Source organism: Gadus chalcogrammus, chromosome 19, assembly GCF_026213295.1.
Source record: "Gadus chalcogrammus isolate NIFS_2021 chromosome 19, NIFS_Gcha_1.0, whole genome shotgun sequence".
Classification (NCBI taxonomy): Eukaryota; Metazoa; Chordata; class Actinopteri; order Gadiformes; family Gadidae; genus Gadus; species Gadus chalcogrammus.
This window is the reverse complement of record NC_079430.1, coordinates 7,899,803-7,915,526: the sequence shown is the minus strand read 5'-3', so window position 1 is coordinate 7,915,526 and position 15,724 is coordinate 7,899,803. Positions and strand designations below refer to the sequence as shown.

The 15,724-nt window shown below is 44.3% G+C and overlaps 2 protein-coding genes across 4 annotated transcripts; one reads left to right on the top strand and one right to left on the bottom strand.

Moving 5' to 3' along the window:
* The first annotated feature begins 44 nt into the window (after positions 1-44).
* dnajc21 (DnaJ heat shock protein family (Hsp40) member C21) lies at positions 45-7,525 on the top strand. 3 transcript variants are annotated; one of them, XM_056578146.1, is made up of 12 exons: positions 45-498; positions 732-825; positions 1,039-1,162; positions 1,846-1,977; positions 2,460-2,764; positions 3,267-3,427; positions 4,225-4,315; positions 4,444-4,611; positions 4,698-4,746; positions 5,029-5,234; positions 5,394-5,481; positions 6,071-7,525. In XM_056578146.1, exons 1-12 carry the CDS (start codon positions 402-404, stop codon positions 6,221-6,223), a joined length of 1,668 nt encoding a protein of 555 aa, XP_056434121.1. In that variant the 5' UTR covers positions 45-401; the 3' UTR covers positions 6,224-7,525. The 3 variants fall into 3 exon arrangements, with proteins under 3 accessions (XP_056434121.1, XP_056434122.1, XP_056434123.1); XM_056578147.1 differs by having other exon boundaries at positions 63-498; positions 5,397-5,481; positions 6,071-7,524; XM_056578148.1 differs by having other exon boundaries at positions 77-498; positions 5,032-5,234.
* LOC130372255 (alanine--glyoxylate aminotransferase 2, mitochondrial-like) lies at positions 6,380-15,720 on the bottom strand. The gene is made up of 14 exons (XM_056578149.1): positions 15,564-15,720; positions 15,108-15,190; positions 14,659-14,849; positions 14,023-14,146; positions 13,700-13,794; positions 12,955-13,045; positions 12,528-12,621; positions 11,441-11,541; positions 11,209-11,301; positions 10,244-10,376; positions 9,477-9,565; positions 9,242-9,391; positions 7,619-7,717; positions 6,380-7,194 (listed from the first exon to the last, which is right to left on the bottom strand). Exons 1-14 carry the CDS (start codon positions 15,664-15,666, stop codon positions 7,093-7,095), a joined length of 1,548 nt encoding a protein of 515 aa, XP_056434124.1. The 5' UTR covers positions 15,667-15,720; the 3' UTR covers positions 6,380-7,092.
* Positions 15,721-15,724: the final 4 nt, after the last annotated feature.

The following is a 15,724-nucleotide window of genomic DNA, read 5'->3' as shown; positions in this document are numbered from 1 at the left end:
GAGCAGGTCCATGGGAGCACCGCGTGGAAATTATGAACTATCGCGAGAATACTTCGCACCTTGTCGCCCGCCGGCCTCGTTACGTCATCACCAGTGTGTGTGTGTGTGTGGATGCCGCTTCGAGATCAATTCAAAACATGCATGAATTTATATGTCTAGTTTTGGAAGGGTGTCTAGAGATTTTCTATTGTTAGGCCTTTGACACGTAAGATCAAGACATTTCAATGGCACGTTTAAAGTAACTCAAGTTAGTGTTATATAACAGTGTAAGCTGAACGATACTTCATTTAGCATGCTACGTCAATGTAGAAGAGCTAGCTAGCCACCATACGCTGTCTTCGGTCTCGACAACGTGATCAACCATTCTTCTGTATTTATAACGGATTTGGATCCTATTCACTATGAAGTGCCATTATGAAATCTTGGGGGTGAAACGGGATGCAGGAGACGATGATCTCAAGAAAGCCTATCGCAGATTGGCATTGCAATGGCATCCTGGTGAGTTTATACCCTGGTGAAGTTCTACGGACGACAGGGACTTTATCAAGACAATTGTTCCATCAGGATCAGCTCAGACGTTCTCCCGAGTATGATTGAGCTTTTCTTTAACACAGATCATTGTGCGCACTCTGATTGCTACATTTTATGATCCGTCAATTTGTGATCATATACATTTACAGTTTTGAATGTGTTATGAACTCTGAACATGATACCTTTTTCTCATTGAACAGACAAGAACTTGGACAATGCTGAAGAGGCATCAGAGCACTTCAAACTCATCCAGGCAGCCTACGAGGTTCTGAGTGACCCGCAAGAAAGAGCCTGGTACACGATTAACACAAACTCCACATTATCGATTTGTATACTTATTATAGCTGCACATGTGACCCATCTACTATACTCTTGGGAATCTAGTGATCACATTGGAAGCGAGTGAGGTTGAGGGCACACAGGAGAGTTGACCTACTTTCTGCCAAACTACCAAAGTACAGAATGAAGAGCTCTAAACAATCCATCTTTGCCCTATTTCCATGGCAGGTATGATAACCACAGGGAGGCCCTGCTGAAGGGAGGGGTGAGCGGGGAGTACAAGGACGACAGCGTGGACCTGCTGCGGTTCTTCACAGTCACCTGCTACTCCGGCTTCGGGGACGATGAGAAGGTGGGTCGGCTGTTAATGCTCTGATTATCAGCATAGCTAGCTACTCACAAGCAGGGGGACACATAAGGGTCAGACTGACTGTGCTGTTTGGAGTGTTTCATTTGTGTCATTGAGGTTTTTATCTGTATGAAAGGGTTGCTATTACAGAACATTAAAACGTTATTAATTGAAGTAAAAGTCGATTGGAGTGTGACGGTGTGTACTTGTCCCTACCCCCAACATTTATTTAGGTTTATGCATGAGCTTTCCTTTCATTTGAAGTTATGCACACGTTTTTTCTATATTCAATATATTGGAATCATTGCATACATATTTTTAATTGTGGGCTTGGGTCTAGTTGACTGATCTTCCAGTTTATTACCAACAGGGTGCAGCATAAGTCTATTGTCTTCCAGGTATGGGGCTGTTTTGGGATATTGAATTTATCTATATTTAAAGATCTATATTGTTAAGCCCTTTGAGAGAGACTGAAGAAAAATACTTATTTCGAAATATTTTTTATGTTAGGAGCAGCATTACTAAAATTATTGTGCAAAGTTATTGCACACAACAAGATTATGTGCAATAAGTAATATTGAAAATATTTCAGAAATCAAGTTCAATATACTGTCAAATGATGCAGATCACCTCGCTGTTGTTCGTTGTCCCTCTCCCATTTCTTAATCTTCTTCACTTTCCCCCAGGGTTTCTACACTGTGTACCGCGGTGTTTTTGAGTCCATTGTCAATGAGGAGATGGAGCACAGCAAGGAGGAAGACGAGGATGACGAGGAAAGCTTCCCCTTCTTCGGAGACTCCCTGAGTGACTACGATACGGTGAGTCATCGGCGAAGAGCCCGCCATCAGGGCGTCCCAATGCTCAGAGATGTAACTAAAGTCTCAGCCTTTAAATAGCATACATTTGTGAAATAATAAAGATAGGCTAAAACAACCAAGAATTATGAAGTTTAGGCGGGCAAAGACCAAATTCATTACAGCTGAGATATTCGATGTTCTCATATTCAATCGTTTCGTAACATTTCTGTACTCGGATCTCATAGCGTGAACGTAAGCATATCAAAACTAACATCATCATTAGTAGTTTGCAAGGAAAGACCTAATTCACTGTTCAACCTCTTCTTACTCCACATTTAGCATTTCATTAGCCAACAATTTGATACTGTAATCCTTAAACAATAAACAAGCCTACCTTAACGATCAATACGCAACGTCAAAACCAGAATCATGTGTGTATATAACACAACCAAGGCCTGAGTGTTAACATATTTCCCAAAATCGTTCCCCCATCTGTCCACCAGGTGGTGCACCTGTTCTACGGCTACTGGCAGAGCTTCTGCACGCGCAAGAACTTTGCCTGGAAGGAGGACTACGACACGCGGCAGGCGTCCAACCGCTGGGAGAAGCGCGCCATGGAGAAGGAGAACAAGAAGGTGCGCGAGAAGAACCGCAAGGAGCGCAACGAGCTGGTGCGCCAGCTGGTGGCGTACGTGCGCAAGCGGGACCGCCGCGTACAGGCCCACAAGGTGCTGGTGGAGGAGCAGAACGCTGAGAAGGCCAAGAAGGCGGAGGAGCTGCGGCGGCAGCAGAAGCTGAACCATGCCAAGTGGGTGTTGCATGTTGGGTGGAGGGGTTGGAAAGGGTGGCTGGAGGGACTGAAGGGCCAGACAAGATGAATAAATGGACTGGGTGAATGGATGCAATGGATGGATCAATGTAATTGGATGGATGGAGACGAGATTAACTGAATGGATGGACTGGAGGGATGGATCAATATAATTTGATGGAAGGATGGATGGAAGATGAATTGTGAACGGATGGACTGGACGTATGGATTGTTTGTCGACCCTGTATGGAGGGTCGACGGATGAACGAAAGCCTGAAGAATAGTAAGGAATGGACCGATGGCTGGATGAGATTGGCTGATTGGTCGAAGCAGTTGTCTAGCAGAGCATACTTGAAACATGCAACGTACCGTAAACGGTTCTCTTCTTGGTGGGAGGAACAACACGACGAGGCCTTCTCCGCCTGGTCGGTTTGCTCCCAGGTCGTGTGTCGGGTGTTCCTGTGTGTGCGTGACCTTGTGGCCTCGCGCCGTGTTCCCCCAGGCTCGCGGGCGAGTACAAGGAGCAGAGCTGGGCGGCCATGTCGGAGCTGGAGAAGGAGCTGCAGCAGATGGAGGCGCAGTACGGGAAGGAGTTCGGGGACGCCTCGGAGAGCGAGGAGGAGGAGAGCGTCGACGGGCAGGAGAAAACCAACGGAGGAGAAGGTCGGGCCGCACGGCATTTTGTTTGGGCCTCCTTGGTTCTTATTAGGTGCACATTTATTAATGCGTAACTGCAGAAAACAAACATTTCAGTATAATTCTATTCGTTTCTGAATCAGGAATTGAGTCAGTTTAGGGAGTAGATTTTCATTATGAATGTAAGGCCATGGAAGTTAGGGTTCACGATGAAAACTATTATTTCCTGTCGGGATTAATCCATATCTTGTCTTATGTTGTAATCCATTTGGATGGTACGTGCAAGTTGTAAATTGCAAATCTCCCAGCTTTCTTGCGGAATTTGCAGAGGCACGTCCCCTTTTGGTCGGGGTATCTTTCCCGTTTCTCATTGGCAAGTCATTGTTATTGTTAGCTACATAAGCCTCTTTAGCAAACCAGCTCGAAAACAATCAACACAACTTTACATTGTATTGCACGCACAGCAAGACCGTGCAATGCATAAATTGGTGACCGGCATAAAGAAGCAATGTAATCAAATGTGTAAAAGCATTTAAATTCTACATTAATCACCAACGTGATACAAATACAAAGTAAATTAATCTATTTACGGGCGCAGCCATTTTTGTTGACGAGTAGTACGTTCGGCATAACTGAACTCGCTCTACTTTCAAAGCGACGAGATATTACGACCCGAAGTGGGTCTGACTCAGTGAAATGCCGCAAGAAAGCTGGGAGATTTGCAACTTACAACTTGCACGTACCGGTGCACCATCCAAATGGATTACAGCATTATTGTGAGTGTGTCTTTCTTTCTCTCTTGTGGCGGGATTTTATGACTGCAGGCGGACCTGATGATGATGATGAGTTGGCGGTTGAATACTACGATGACCTTTACTGTCCTGCGTGTGATAAATCCTTCAAGTCGGACAAAGCGTGAGTAGCTCACGTCATCATTCACTTCACTAGACCTTGAGAAGATCTTGCCTTTTATTAGACTTATTGAAACCTTGATCTGAGAGCTGTGTATTTCTCTTCTGCCGTGCGCCATGCGTCATCAACAGAATGCTGAACCACGAGAAATCCAAAAAGCACAAGGAGTTGGCGGCGTTACTACGGCAACAGCTCGAGGAGGAAGATGACATGCTTGGCCTGACCTCTGAACGGAAAAGCAAGGGAGAGGAGGAGGAGGAAGAGGAGGAAGAGGTTGAAGAGCAGGGGCCAAGGACGAAGTATGTCTCTCGTCCATCCATACTGTGTTTTTAACATTGCAACATTGTTGGAGTTTGGTATTCAGGGTGTGTCTTCCCCAACTCAGGCTGTCCAAAAAGCAGAAGAAGAAGAAGAAACAGAAGAAGGCGGAGCAAGTGAGTACACAGGCCGGGGCTCATTGGCTGGATGTGTGTAGTGACCTCCCTCGATATTTTACAGATACCGATATTCTTAAGCTGCTAAATGTGGAGGCGGATATTGCTACATTGGTAGTCTTTGCATAGAAACACAGCCGCATGGCTTTTAAAAAAGTAAAAAACGAATTAAACACTAGTCGTTATTTTCCATTGTCACTCCATTTTCGGGGGTGGGGGGGTAACGACAGCTGAACAACTTTTAGAACGCTGTGTATGACTGACGACACCATTCTGCCTCAGCAGAAAACTGCAGAAGTGGGAGAGGTGGTGGAGGAGACGAAGGAAGAGAAGGAGGAGAAGAAGGAAGAGGGGGAGAAGAAGGCAGAGGAGTCAGCCCAATCGCCCGAATCGGCCCAGTCCCAGTGTAAAGATGAGTCCGAACCAACGAACGCGTCCACACCGGAGTCCCATGGCCAGGCTACCCTTCCCCCCACAGAGGTCAAAAGGTGAGCAACTCAATTATTAATCAAATGATGTACAAACACAATGTCCTGGGCCCGGAATGGAATTCCCTGCCTGAGCGATAATAACGTCCACTAATCCTGCCTGCCATTTAAATGAACACCCCCCCCCTCCTCTCTCTGGTTGTCCACACGATGACCCAGCAGCTCTCCAGCTGTGACCAAGGGAAAGAAGGCAGGAGGAAAGGAGAAGAAGATTGTCCCGATGAGCTCCACAGAGAATAACCATGAGGTAGGCATTGTAGTCTGCAATGATTTATTACTTTATTATAATTACAGTGTATTGTCAACTGTCGGAGATCCTTCTGGCTGGGTTGGTTAATCAGAGTAACCATGAGGTAGGCATTGTATTGTGTATGATTTAGATTATAATTTAAGTGTATTAACTCATGGCCTGATGTCTATCTCTCTGCATTATTCCCTAAAATGTTACAATTTATTTTAAAAAAATGGATGGTAATTTAAAGTAGATCACTTAAAATCACCTCGCCCCCCTCTCTATGTGACATTGCGGTTACCTGTGGAGATTTCAGAAAGTTCGAAAATCTTGGCGCTGTAAGAAGTGCTGAATCTTTGTGATATATATTATATATATATATTATTTTTTTCCACATGGAATTTCTAAAGCATAAAACATTTTAAACATCAATTGACTGGATATGGCATCTTCAAAACCCCATATCATTCATTATGGTCATTATCTTCTAAACACATATTTCAAATATACTGCTCATTGACATATGGGTGTGTTCTCATCTCACACACTGGACGAGGAGAAATGCATTTCCCTCTTCATACCCCTTCTGCAATGTCCTCCACAGAAGGACGGCATCATGCACTGCGTCACCTGCCACTACGAGTTCTCCACCAGGAACAAGCTGTTTGACCACCTCAAGACCACCGGCCATGCCACGCCCCTCTCCTCCTCTGGCTCCGCCCCCAAGAGCAAGAAGGAAAAAAAGAAAGCCAGATAACAGATCGAGTGCAGGACCCCAGAAGGGGTTTGACTTTTGCATGGATCCGAAGATGGAAATTCCCCTTACCTCAGAGGGGAAGGGAAAATGGACACACAAAGACATCTCAACAAGTGCTTTGAGATGCTTTTAGTTTTCCGTGTGGCGGTGTGTGTTGTGCATTGTATATTTAAGAGATTGGTTTTTCTGTACATCGACATGTCCTTTATTAGAAATAATGCATTTCATCCTACGTCATCACGTCGGAAAGTAAGAATTAGTAAGAATAAGTATTGCGTTGATACTGGTGGTATTCAGAAATTGGAAGAGAAAAACAATTCGTTCCAATAGATTCCGCTTCATATTTTCCTTTTCCGGTCGATAATAGCAGGCTTATTTATTTTTCATCATTCACAGCATGTGAAATGCCATATACATATTGGACTGAAATTTGCCCAAATTAAACCTAATTCTAATACAATCTGGGCTGTACATGATTAAAAATGGGTGGTCAGTCCATAGAATAATTTGTTATATCAAATCAAAACATATACGTGCCAGACACCTATATTAAAATCCAAAGTTGTACAATGAAAGTAAAGAAGTATAATTTGTCAATCATAAATTGTGTCTGTAGTAGTAGGTGCTAGGGTGATTGACAGGTGGCTGCTCTCTGGTGTTAAAGTAGTCAATCACCCAGGTGGCAGGTTGACAACAGCCTTCATCCAAGCAGCCATGACAGGCTGGACTAAAAAATAAAGACCCTGTAAACATGTATTTGACCTTTGACCGCCAACAGTGTGGGCTAAATGAGCCGATTGGTCGGTGTTGAGTTGGGGTTCATTCTTGCAGGCGTATGTTTGGAGACTGCGGGCCACAGGTGGGTGTCGCTATCGTCTGTCCATGTAGTTCTGGATGGATCTGTCGAAGACCGCCAGGAAGTAATCCGCGTCGTCCTTAGTGACGCACATCGGAGGCTGGACCCTGAAGTTCTTTAGTCGTAACCAAAACAACAATGATGAGGAGAAGCATTAAAAAGGTTAAAATGTACTGTCCCCCAATGCCTACAGCCTACCAGTAGGCCTACATTAAGATGCCTCTACCCCTCAGCTGCTTATTAACACATCTAAAATATTATTTTAATCAATGAGTGCTAAATGACATGATATTATTAGATCAAGGGTCTGCTGAATGACTCGGTTGTTTTAGAGTAAGGGCTAAATTACTATACAGCAATAGCGTAGCCGTCTCCTATTCAGCTGAATGGCTATTTAGCTGAATGGCTAAAAAGTAATACAGTAAGCAGATTTAAGTCTTGATTATAAAGTCCTGCTAAATGACTACATAATAATAAGTAGGATAGGGTCTGCTAAAGGACTAAACATTAACACAGTGGTGGTTCAAGGCGTCTCTCACCTGTCCGTACACGCCTCCCTTCCCTATGAGCACCCCCATGTCCTTGGTCTCCTCAAAGATGTCGTTCATGGCCGCGGGAGACAGAGGGGTTCTGCTCACCTAATGGGTCATCAAGTGTTCCCATGAACCGTCAGAAGAACACTCAATAAAACAAAAAGAAAACCACCAGCACTGGTTTTCTTTTTACTAAACATAATACCAAAGGTATAAGCACAGGGACACACACACTCAAAACATTCATGCACTTTCCAACAATGCTCCCCAAAGCTAATCTTAATGTTAATAGTGGAAGTGGAAGAACCAGAGACGTCGGAGAACCCGACGCAGTCGTTTGAGATTCATCATCGTCCGGGGGCGCACCCAGCTTTTGGCCGTGATAATATCTATTATATGATATAGATATCGATGCATAATATGATCTTATTTAGATATAGAGCTCCAGGACTCCCGCCGGAGCGCCCCGGAGTGCTGCCAATATTTACAGAAGACGGCCAAAAGCTGTGTGCGCCTCGCCATTGCGATACATCCACTGTAAACACAGAGCATGGTACCATGGCTGCAAGCTGATCAGGGCCAAACCCCCACCCTCTACCTTGACCCGCCACGTTTGTGGAAAGCTCATTGTGGTAATGGCTCGTAGTGGCTGTAATTCTTGAACGTCTTCAAGTAGACCTACTGTATAGGGGCCCAAAAACAGCTATATAAAAGCATTCATAAAGTAGCATGCCATGACCTTTAACAACAAAGAATTAGGTTGAGTGCAAAACAACATATTATATTACTTTTTTCTTGTTCAAAAGAAGCTTATTTGAAGATAACAATTTTTGAACCAGGTTGAAGTCAGATTGTTGAATTTGTGAAATATCATATCTGGAGGACTATATTAGGGAGTCAACTGCATATAAATTAATTTGACACTCTCCTGACCCATGCAACCGGGCGAGAGTCCATTTGGAGGGATTTTTAAAAGCCTTTTTATCCTCCTCCGCACGTTGATTGAGCACGTGAGAGAGCGAGAGCGAGAGAGAAACATGCGTCTTGCGTCAAACCTTCCCAGGTACGAAGTCCGGTTACACCATGGGGTTACACCATGGACATAATAAAGGAGGGTTACACCGAATTCTGCGACCCACCGAAAAGTGTGACCCCAGGGGGCGCTGTTGCACATTTTCTGCAACATGCACGTGTGCATTATATCAAAAACATAAATATAACATAAGATCTCCCCCCACCGGTGGGTCTTTCTTTTCTTGATACTAACATTAATTCCAAACAGCATTTTACACAGTAGCCTATAATAGGAAATACTCAAAGGTAAATCAGCGTAATTTAACACTGAGCTTTTTATGGGTAAAAAAGCAACGGTGAAGGACCCTACTAAACGCCCTATCCATTGTATGGGTCTGTGAAATGCTAATCAAATCAAATCAAATGTATTTATCAAGCACCTTTAATAAAAAAGGTAAGGGGTTGGGGGGAGATCTTATGTTTTATTTATGTTTTTGTCATGCCTGTCTACGCTTCAAACTCGTGCATATTGCAGAAAATATGCAACAGCGCCCGCTGGGGTCACACTTTTCGGTGGGTCGCAGAAGTCGGTTTAACACCGGCCCCGGCCCTCACCTTGTCCTCCACCATCTCCACCCCGATCTGCAGGCCCTTGCCGCGGACGTCGCCGATGATCTCGTGCTTGTCGCGGAGCTTGGCTAGCTCCGTCAGGAGATAGGTGCCCACGACGAGGCTGTTCTGCTGCGTGCCGTCCTCTTTCATAACCTGTCGAGAGCAATGGGGGGGGGTTCACTGTCACTGTTAACTTTTGTAGTTAATGTACTAAATGAACAGCACACTGAATACCCACGTCCAAGACTGATGAGGCGATGGAGCAGGCCATGGGGTTTCCTCCGTATGTGTTGAAATGAGCTCCCTTGCTGAAGGCAGCAGCGATTTCTTAGACGAAAAGGAGCAAAGATAATCAGTACTTGAGACTCAGGATCTCTCACACCGTGCAATTAGCTCAATAGTGCTCATGGTAGTCCAGGTCGTGGTCAACACTCTACTGCATTAACCCTGTCAGATACAACCAGCCCACTCCTGCCACAACTGAAGTGCACCGCAGAGTCGCTATCTTTACACAATAATTCACCTGCCCAGAAGATCAAAGTCAAGAGTAGCAGTTTTACTTATTTATTTGTGTGTACTAATTGCTGCTACAAACCATAGGGACCTGAATCACCATGGACACGGGATTGTATTTTATAATATAATATTATTATTATAATAGAATTATATATTTACCCTTACCTGACATCCAGGTCAATGATTTTATTTGAGACTCAGTAAGAATACAGGAAAACAGCCAAACACAGAATTTAGACTAGGAACTAAACCTGCTCTTATTTTAAAACTCAAGCACATGGAGTTCAAGCCAACGAACTCCATGTGCACCAACAATCAGAAGGAGGACATTGAGTTCATTGCAGCACATGCCTCCTTGGCTCTTTCACAAGAACCATTTATGTAATCCATTAAGGATTACGTTTATTAACTAGCCAATAATTACCAACAAAGGGCTTGTTTCATCTCCATTTTTCTGAAGGCTTGCTGGTTGTTGTGGTGCGGTCTCACCCGGTGTCGTTACAAGCGCCCCCATAGGGAAGCCACCAGCGATGCCCTTTGCCATGGTCACTATATCAGGCATCACCTCGTGGCCTTGGAAACCCCAGAAGTGGCTCCCGGTTCGTCCAAATCCAGTCTGGACCTGGTGGATATAAAAACATGTAGAGTGCGCTTTAGTTGCTTTATGATTGTTTCATTTGTGTGCTTAAAGGTGCTGTAGGTTGTAGTGTCAAGGGCTTTTATTTGATCGGTTATCGGTTAGAAATGGCATAGCCATGAAATGGCTTGTGAGTTGAATGTGCAGGCTTCTGTATGAGACAATCTGAATTATATACTGCTCCCGGCTCATTTCTGACCAATAAGGGTATCGCTTCCCTGGTTCTGGGAGTCCATCTTGCATGGCAATCAAAGGTGGATGATTGCACGCTCGGTTAAAACATCTTGCTCTTTTCTGCGCTTTTTTGCCCACTCTCTGCCCATCCCTCAAATCTGGCCTACACCACCTTCTACAACACATCTATTGTGTTGTACCAACCAACCCTAACATCTATTCGGCGGGCCTATGATTGGTAATGGCATCACAAAGTAAATGACAAAATTAGTAAAATAAAAAATAGAATGGACGCTATAAAATTGTGCCAAAATATTCAGCGATCTGAATAGGGTCCATATTACATTGACCGTTTTTAAGATTCAGATACAACCAGCACACTCCTTCCACACATGAAGTGCATTGTACAGTCTCCACATTCACCAGGCCGGATGATCACAAGTCTAGAGCAGTAGTTTACTTATTTACTTGTGTGTACTAATTACTGCGGCAGAAGGAAACACCATAGCTTTTATCCTGTCATCACACACAGGATAAAACATGAAATAAATGCAATCGAAATAACGCTCAAATATTCAGCAATCTGAAAAAGTGGTGAGATGAAATCACGCAGAGAGTCAAAGTAAGGGGGTGTTTATTTCACCTCATCAGCGATGCAGACGCCTCCTCTCTCCCGCACCCTTTGGTAGGCCTGCTTCAGGTAGTCTTTGGGGTATTGCACCGCTCCCCCTACGCCCTGCTCAGCCAAGTCCAAAACAACACAAATATGTAAAGATTATGCAGAGAGAACATTATGTAAAAGGAAGTTTAACGATATGAATTATGCATTTGTACTACAACATTGAGACCTATTCACAAACACGTATGGCTGGTACCTGAATAGGCTCTGCAAAGAACGCAGCCACACGAGAAGGAAGGCTGGTGGCAAACGTCTCGTCAAGTTGCCCGATATACTTATCGTTGGCCATGCATTGACCTAGACCACAAAAAGAGATAATGGAGAGATGTGATTCATTTTAAAACAAAATGGGGTTAATTCAAAGAAGAAAGAAGAAAGACATATTGAGCGAGACTTGGTTCAGCCATGCATTCCACCGCTGTCCACTACTCTTGGTGACTGCCTAATGATATCTCTTCTCTGATTGGTTCTGATGGCTGGCCACTACCTCACTACGAGAGGTCCCTGCTCCCGCTCAACCAAACACCAAACTTTACCATGAGGCATTTGAAGCAGTTTGCTTATTTGATTAGTTCTTTCAATTTCTGGGTTGTCTTTATGGGTGAATGCCATTACTGCAAGTTACTTTGGATAAAAGTGTCTAAATAAAGTGTGTCTAAACAAATGCAATGTAAAAGAACAGATAGGTCAATCTGGGATATCCTCTAGTTGTTTTTTAACAATGCTGGTTCCTTCCATTGTTTTCAAATGAATGCATTAAACTCATTTTGGATGCACTTGTCGTTAGCAGTGTAAACCACACTTCCAAGAAGCGTCCGTCAGTGAGTGAGGGACCATTCCAAACATGACATTCCATTGAAAGTCAATCATCTACACCGGGAGACTTTGACTTCCAACCAAACCGCCATGACCCAACGCCTCGACCAAAAGCTCTGCCCAAAAGCTTATTTTCAGGCCACAGTCCCTTACAATTATACCCAAGATAAGGGGAATGGATTTCCACACAGTGCCACGTGATCCTGTTCAACCAACCCACAAACCAGTGTAACACTCAAACCAGTACAGGTGGACCGCAGACCTCACCGTACTACAGTACAGTTCTGTGTTAAATAGACGGAGGGTCAAAGATCTCCCGGCTCTACCCCTAGATGTGGGTTCACTCTCTGCTGAGGCACAGGGATGTAGGTTGGAGGAAACGAGAGGTTGGATGTTGACGTACATTCAGTCTGATCAATACCTTACAACAGGAAATAGACTGGTTTTTTTTGTCGGCTGTGCGCTACCTTGAGGGCAATCGCAGGTCCGGATGGTCTGTACCGGGGAGTCCCGGCAGTGACTCCCTCCCCAGGGCCCTCTGAACACATCAGGACACATGGTCTATTCAGTGGACAAAGGCTGTGTCAGCTGGAACCGCATGCACATCACACTCGTGCAGCAATATGTAGGCCTGGGATACAAATATCCCAGGGATTTATTAAAAACTCCATGTCCATTGTTGTATTTGGCAGATGTTTTCCCCCCTAAAGAGACAGTTAATGTTGTTCATTGATGGAGACAGTTAGAATGTGGATGTTGGGGTTTGAACCCAAAAGCTTTTAGCTGGGAGTCAAAACCATCCTATCCTCTTATTCTATTTCCCCTCCGGATAATATAGTGACACTGTGCTGATGATTATGGGGTTTGCTTATAGTTTTGCGAGCGCATACGTACTGTGGTGCAGCCTCCGTTGGCGACGGGGTACTTGTATGCCGAGTTGGAGGTCAGCGCCATGGTTTGGGGGCTACCACCGTGGTACGACCCTCTGGAAGAGACAGGTGTGTCATTGGTTAAGTCCTTTTTTGATTGCTATTTATTCTCAAAATGTAATCAGCTGGCAGGAGGAAATACAAGCGTTGCCCGGGTGATGTCACTGCTTACCATACTTGTGGTATGAAGTGACCGCCCCTTGAACTACTTCAGCCAATCAAGAAGCCTTATTGCAGTAACCAGTGGTTTAACCAGTGGAGCTGCCCATATAGACGCAGGACAAACACAGGTTTCGCTCCTAATAATGGGTCTGCTATCTTTGTATACCAGGGCGCTGGTTGTAAGCTTATCTCCACTAATCTGGTCTGCTACACGTGTTCTGGTACACTAAGTAGCAGACCCATCATGAATGTAATAAAAGACACCCGTGTGTATCTGAAATGGTCTACTGTGTTTAACTTATTGAAAATAATTGTTAATTTCTATGTCAACATAGTCGATATTTTCTGCTAAATCATAAATACATTTAACATGCATTTATTTTTTTACTTTTCCTTTTTTTTTAAATTATCTAGCATCTATGACGATGTGAAGCACCTGGAGTCTGCCTCGTGTATGAAAAGTGCGATATAAATAAAGTTGCCTTGCCTTGCCTATATGATCTCATATTATGAAAAGTATATCCATGAAAGTAGATAAATGAGACCACCTGAGGGTGATGATGTCATGGTTGCCTGTGTGAAGTCTGGCCATTAGCATAGCTAGGTCGTTAGCCTCGGAGCCACTGTTGGTCAGGTAGACCACCTAAAGGAGGAGGAAGAAGACCAACTATTATTTATTATTTATCGCATATTGTAGATCGTCATGGTTGGCGAAGAGAATGAGGGTGACAATGATGCATTTTCAATGTGTAAATGAAATATGTTCAAATTATTATTTTTAAATATTTTCTTCCATAAACTGAGACCTAGTAATTGAAAGAAATGTACTTTGATTCCGAAAACTTTAAAAGGGGCAGCAGGCGCCTCTGACCTTGAGGGGGTCTGGGAGGAGAGAGGCCAGTTTCTCACAGTACTCCTGCAGAGGGGGGGTGACGTAGATGCAGGTCGTGTGCCATAACCTCTTCATCTGGGCCACCGCGACAGCCGTCACCTTCCTGGTACAAAAGAAATGCATGGAAGAATTGCTTAGCATTTACATTAAGGGTATTTCGCTATTTTTGAGGCTTTTATCCAAAGCGACTTATAACCAACATACACACGTTCACACACCGACGGAGGAGTCGACCATGCCAGGCGACAGCCAGCTCGTCGGGAGCAGTTAGGGTCAGCTAGGAGGTGCCGGGGTTGAACTAGCAACCTCCTGAATACAAGTCAACCCACTCTACCTCCTAACCTCACACTGCTTGTGCTGCTATTCATGTCATCTTTTCTTCGCCCTGCTTTCCTGTCTCTTCACTGTCCTTGACGCAATAAACATATATATATATATATATATATATATATATATATATACACACACTAATGTACACGATAAATATAATCATGGAAGAGATCCAAACTAGCCACAGATCCCTTAACGTTTAAAAAAGTCTGCTCGTTCTAAACGAGTCAACAGCGTAACGCTGAGATGACGGTGGAGAACAGTGCGGTGTCGACAGGGTCTTACGGATGGCAGTGTCCTACGCTGACGGTGGCCACTCCCGCAAAGAAGTCCAGGTAGCGCTTGCCGTCCGTGTCCCACAGCCACTGCATGTGGCCCTGGTGGATGAACACCGGGCTCTTGTAGGAGGTCACCTTCATGGTCATGGGGTGGCAGTTGAGCTTGCGGATCTCAATCATGCGCTGCTTGGACATGCCCTGCAGAGAGGACGAGAGGGAACGACAGAGAGAGAGAGAGAGAGACAGAGAGAGAGAGAGAGAGAGAGAGAGAGAGAGAGAGAGAGAGAGAGAGAGAGAGAGAGAGAGAGAGAGAGAGAGAGAGAGAGAGAGAGAGAGAGAGAGAGAGAGAGAGAAACCCGTGAATCATTTTTGTTGTTTTTTGTTGTTTGCCTATCTACTCTCTACACTTCACAAGTCCTCACAAATCATTGGTGCTCTAGTTAAACAGGTGCTCACTTGATGTTTCAGAGGTTTGAAGTCACATGGAGGCATTGGAGGAAGGTCATGTGACTTGTGTGCTGCTTTTTGACAGGCTGCCCCTGTGGAAAGGTATTGCGGAAAGAGATTATCTACTTGTTGCTTTTAATGCATTCATTTAACATCCCTTTCCTCGCACAGCTCATCTTTGTTAGATTTTATTCACTGTGTTTGCCATAGTATATTATCAGATTTGCAGTATAACGTGATCATTATGCACAGTGACTTATATGCAAGGGTCATATACTGTATGTAGGTCATAAAACACAGTAGTTACAATGAGTAAATACAATTAAAAAGCAAGTGAAAAACACTTAAATCATGCAGTTGTATTTTACATTTACAGTAGTTTGCAGACCAGCTTCTGGCACTTTTCCAATAGTTTTGAGTTGTTGTTTTAGCAAGTCTGAAACCACAAACATGGCGTAAACTTACCACTGGCACGGTGGAATTTGGCCAAAGCGGCCAAATTACAAGTTTTAGACATTCTGCTACCAACATGTGGTACCCTTGTCAAGCGAGGGACAGCCTTCAGCATGCTGGCGGTAGGTTCTTCTGCTTCTATCCAGACACTGCAGGTTCGTCCTCAACAGATA

Bases quoted from the DNA above. Each gene is read 5' to 3' on its own strand.
- dnajc21 (XM_056578146.1), top strand. From the start codon at position 402: ATGAAGTGCCATTATGAAATCTTGGGGGTGAAACGGGATGCAGGAGAC. The intron at 2,765-3,266 runs GTGGGTGTTGCA...GTGTTCCCCCAG, and splicing joins CAGAAGCTGAACCATGCCAA to GCTCGCGGGCGAGTACAAGG. The intron at 4,316-4,443 runs GTGAGTAGCTCA...CGTCATCAACAG, and splicing joins TCCTTCAAGTCGGACAAAGC to AATGCTGAACCACGAGAAAT.
- LOC130372255 (XM_056578149.1), bottom strand. From the start codon at position 15,666: ATGCTGAAGGCTGTCCCTCGCTTGACAAGGGTACCACATGTTGGTAGC. The intron at 13,795-14,022 runs GTCAGAGGCGCC...CTCCTCCTTTAG, and splicing joins TCCTCCCAGACCCCCTCAAG to GTGGTCTACCTGACCAACAG. The intron at 7,718-9,241 runs GTGAGGGCCGGG...ATGACCCATTAG, and splicing joins TGGAGATGGTGGAGGACAAG to GTGAGCAGAACCCCTCTGTC.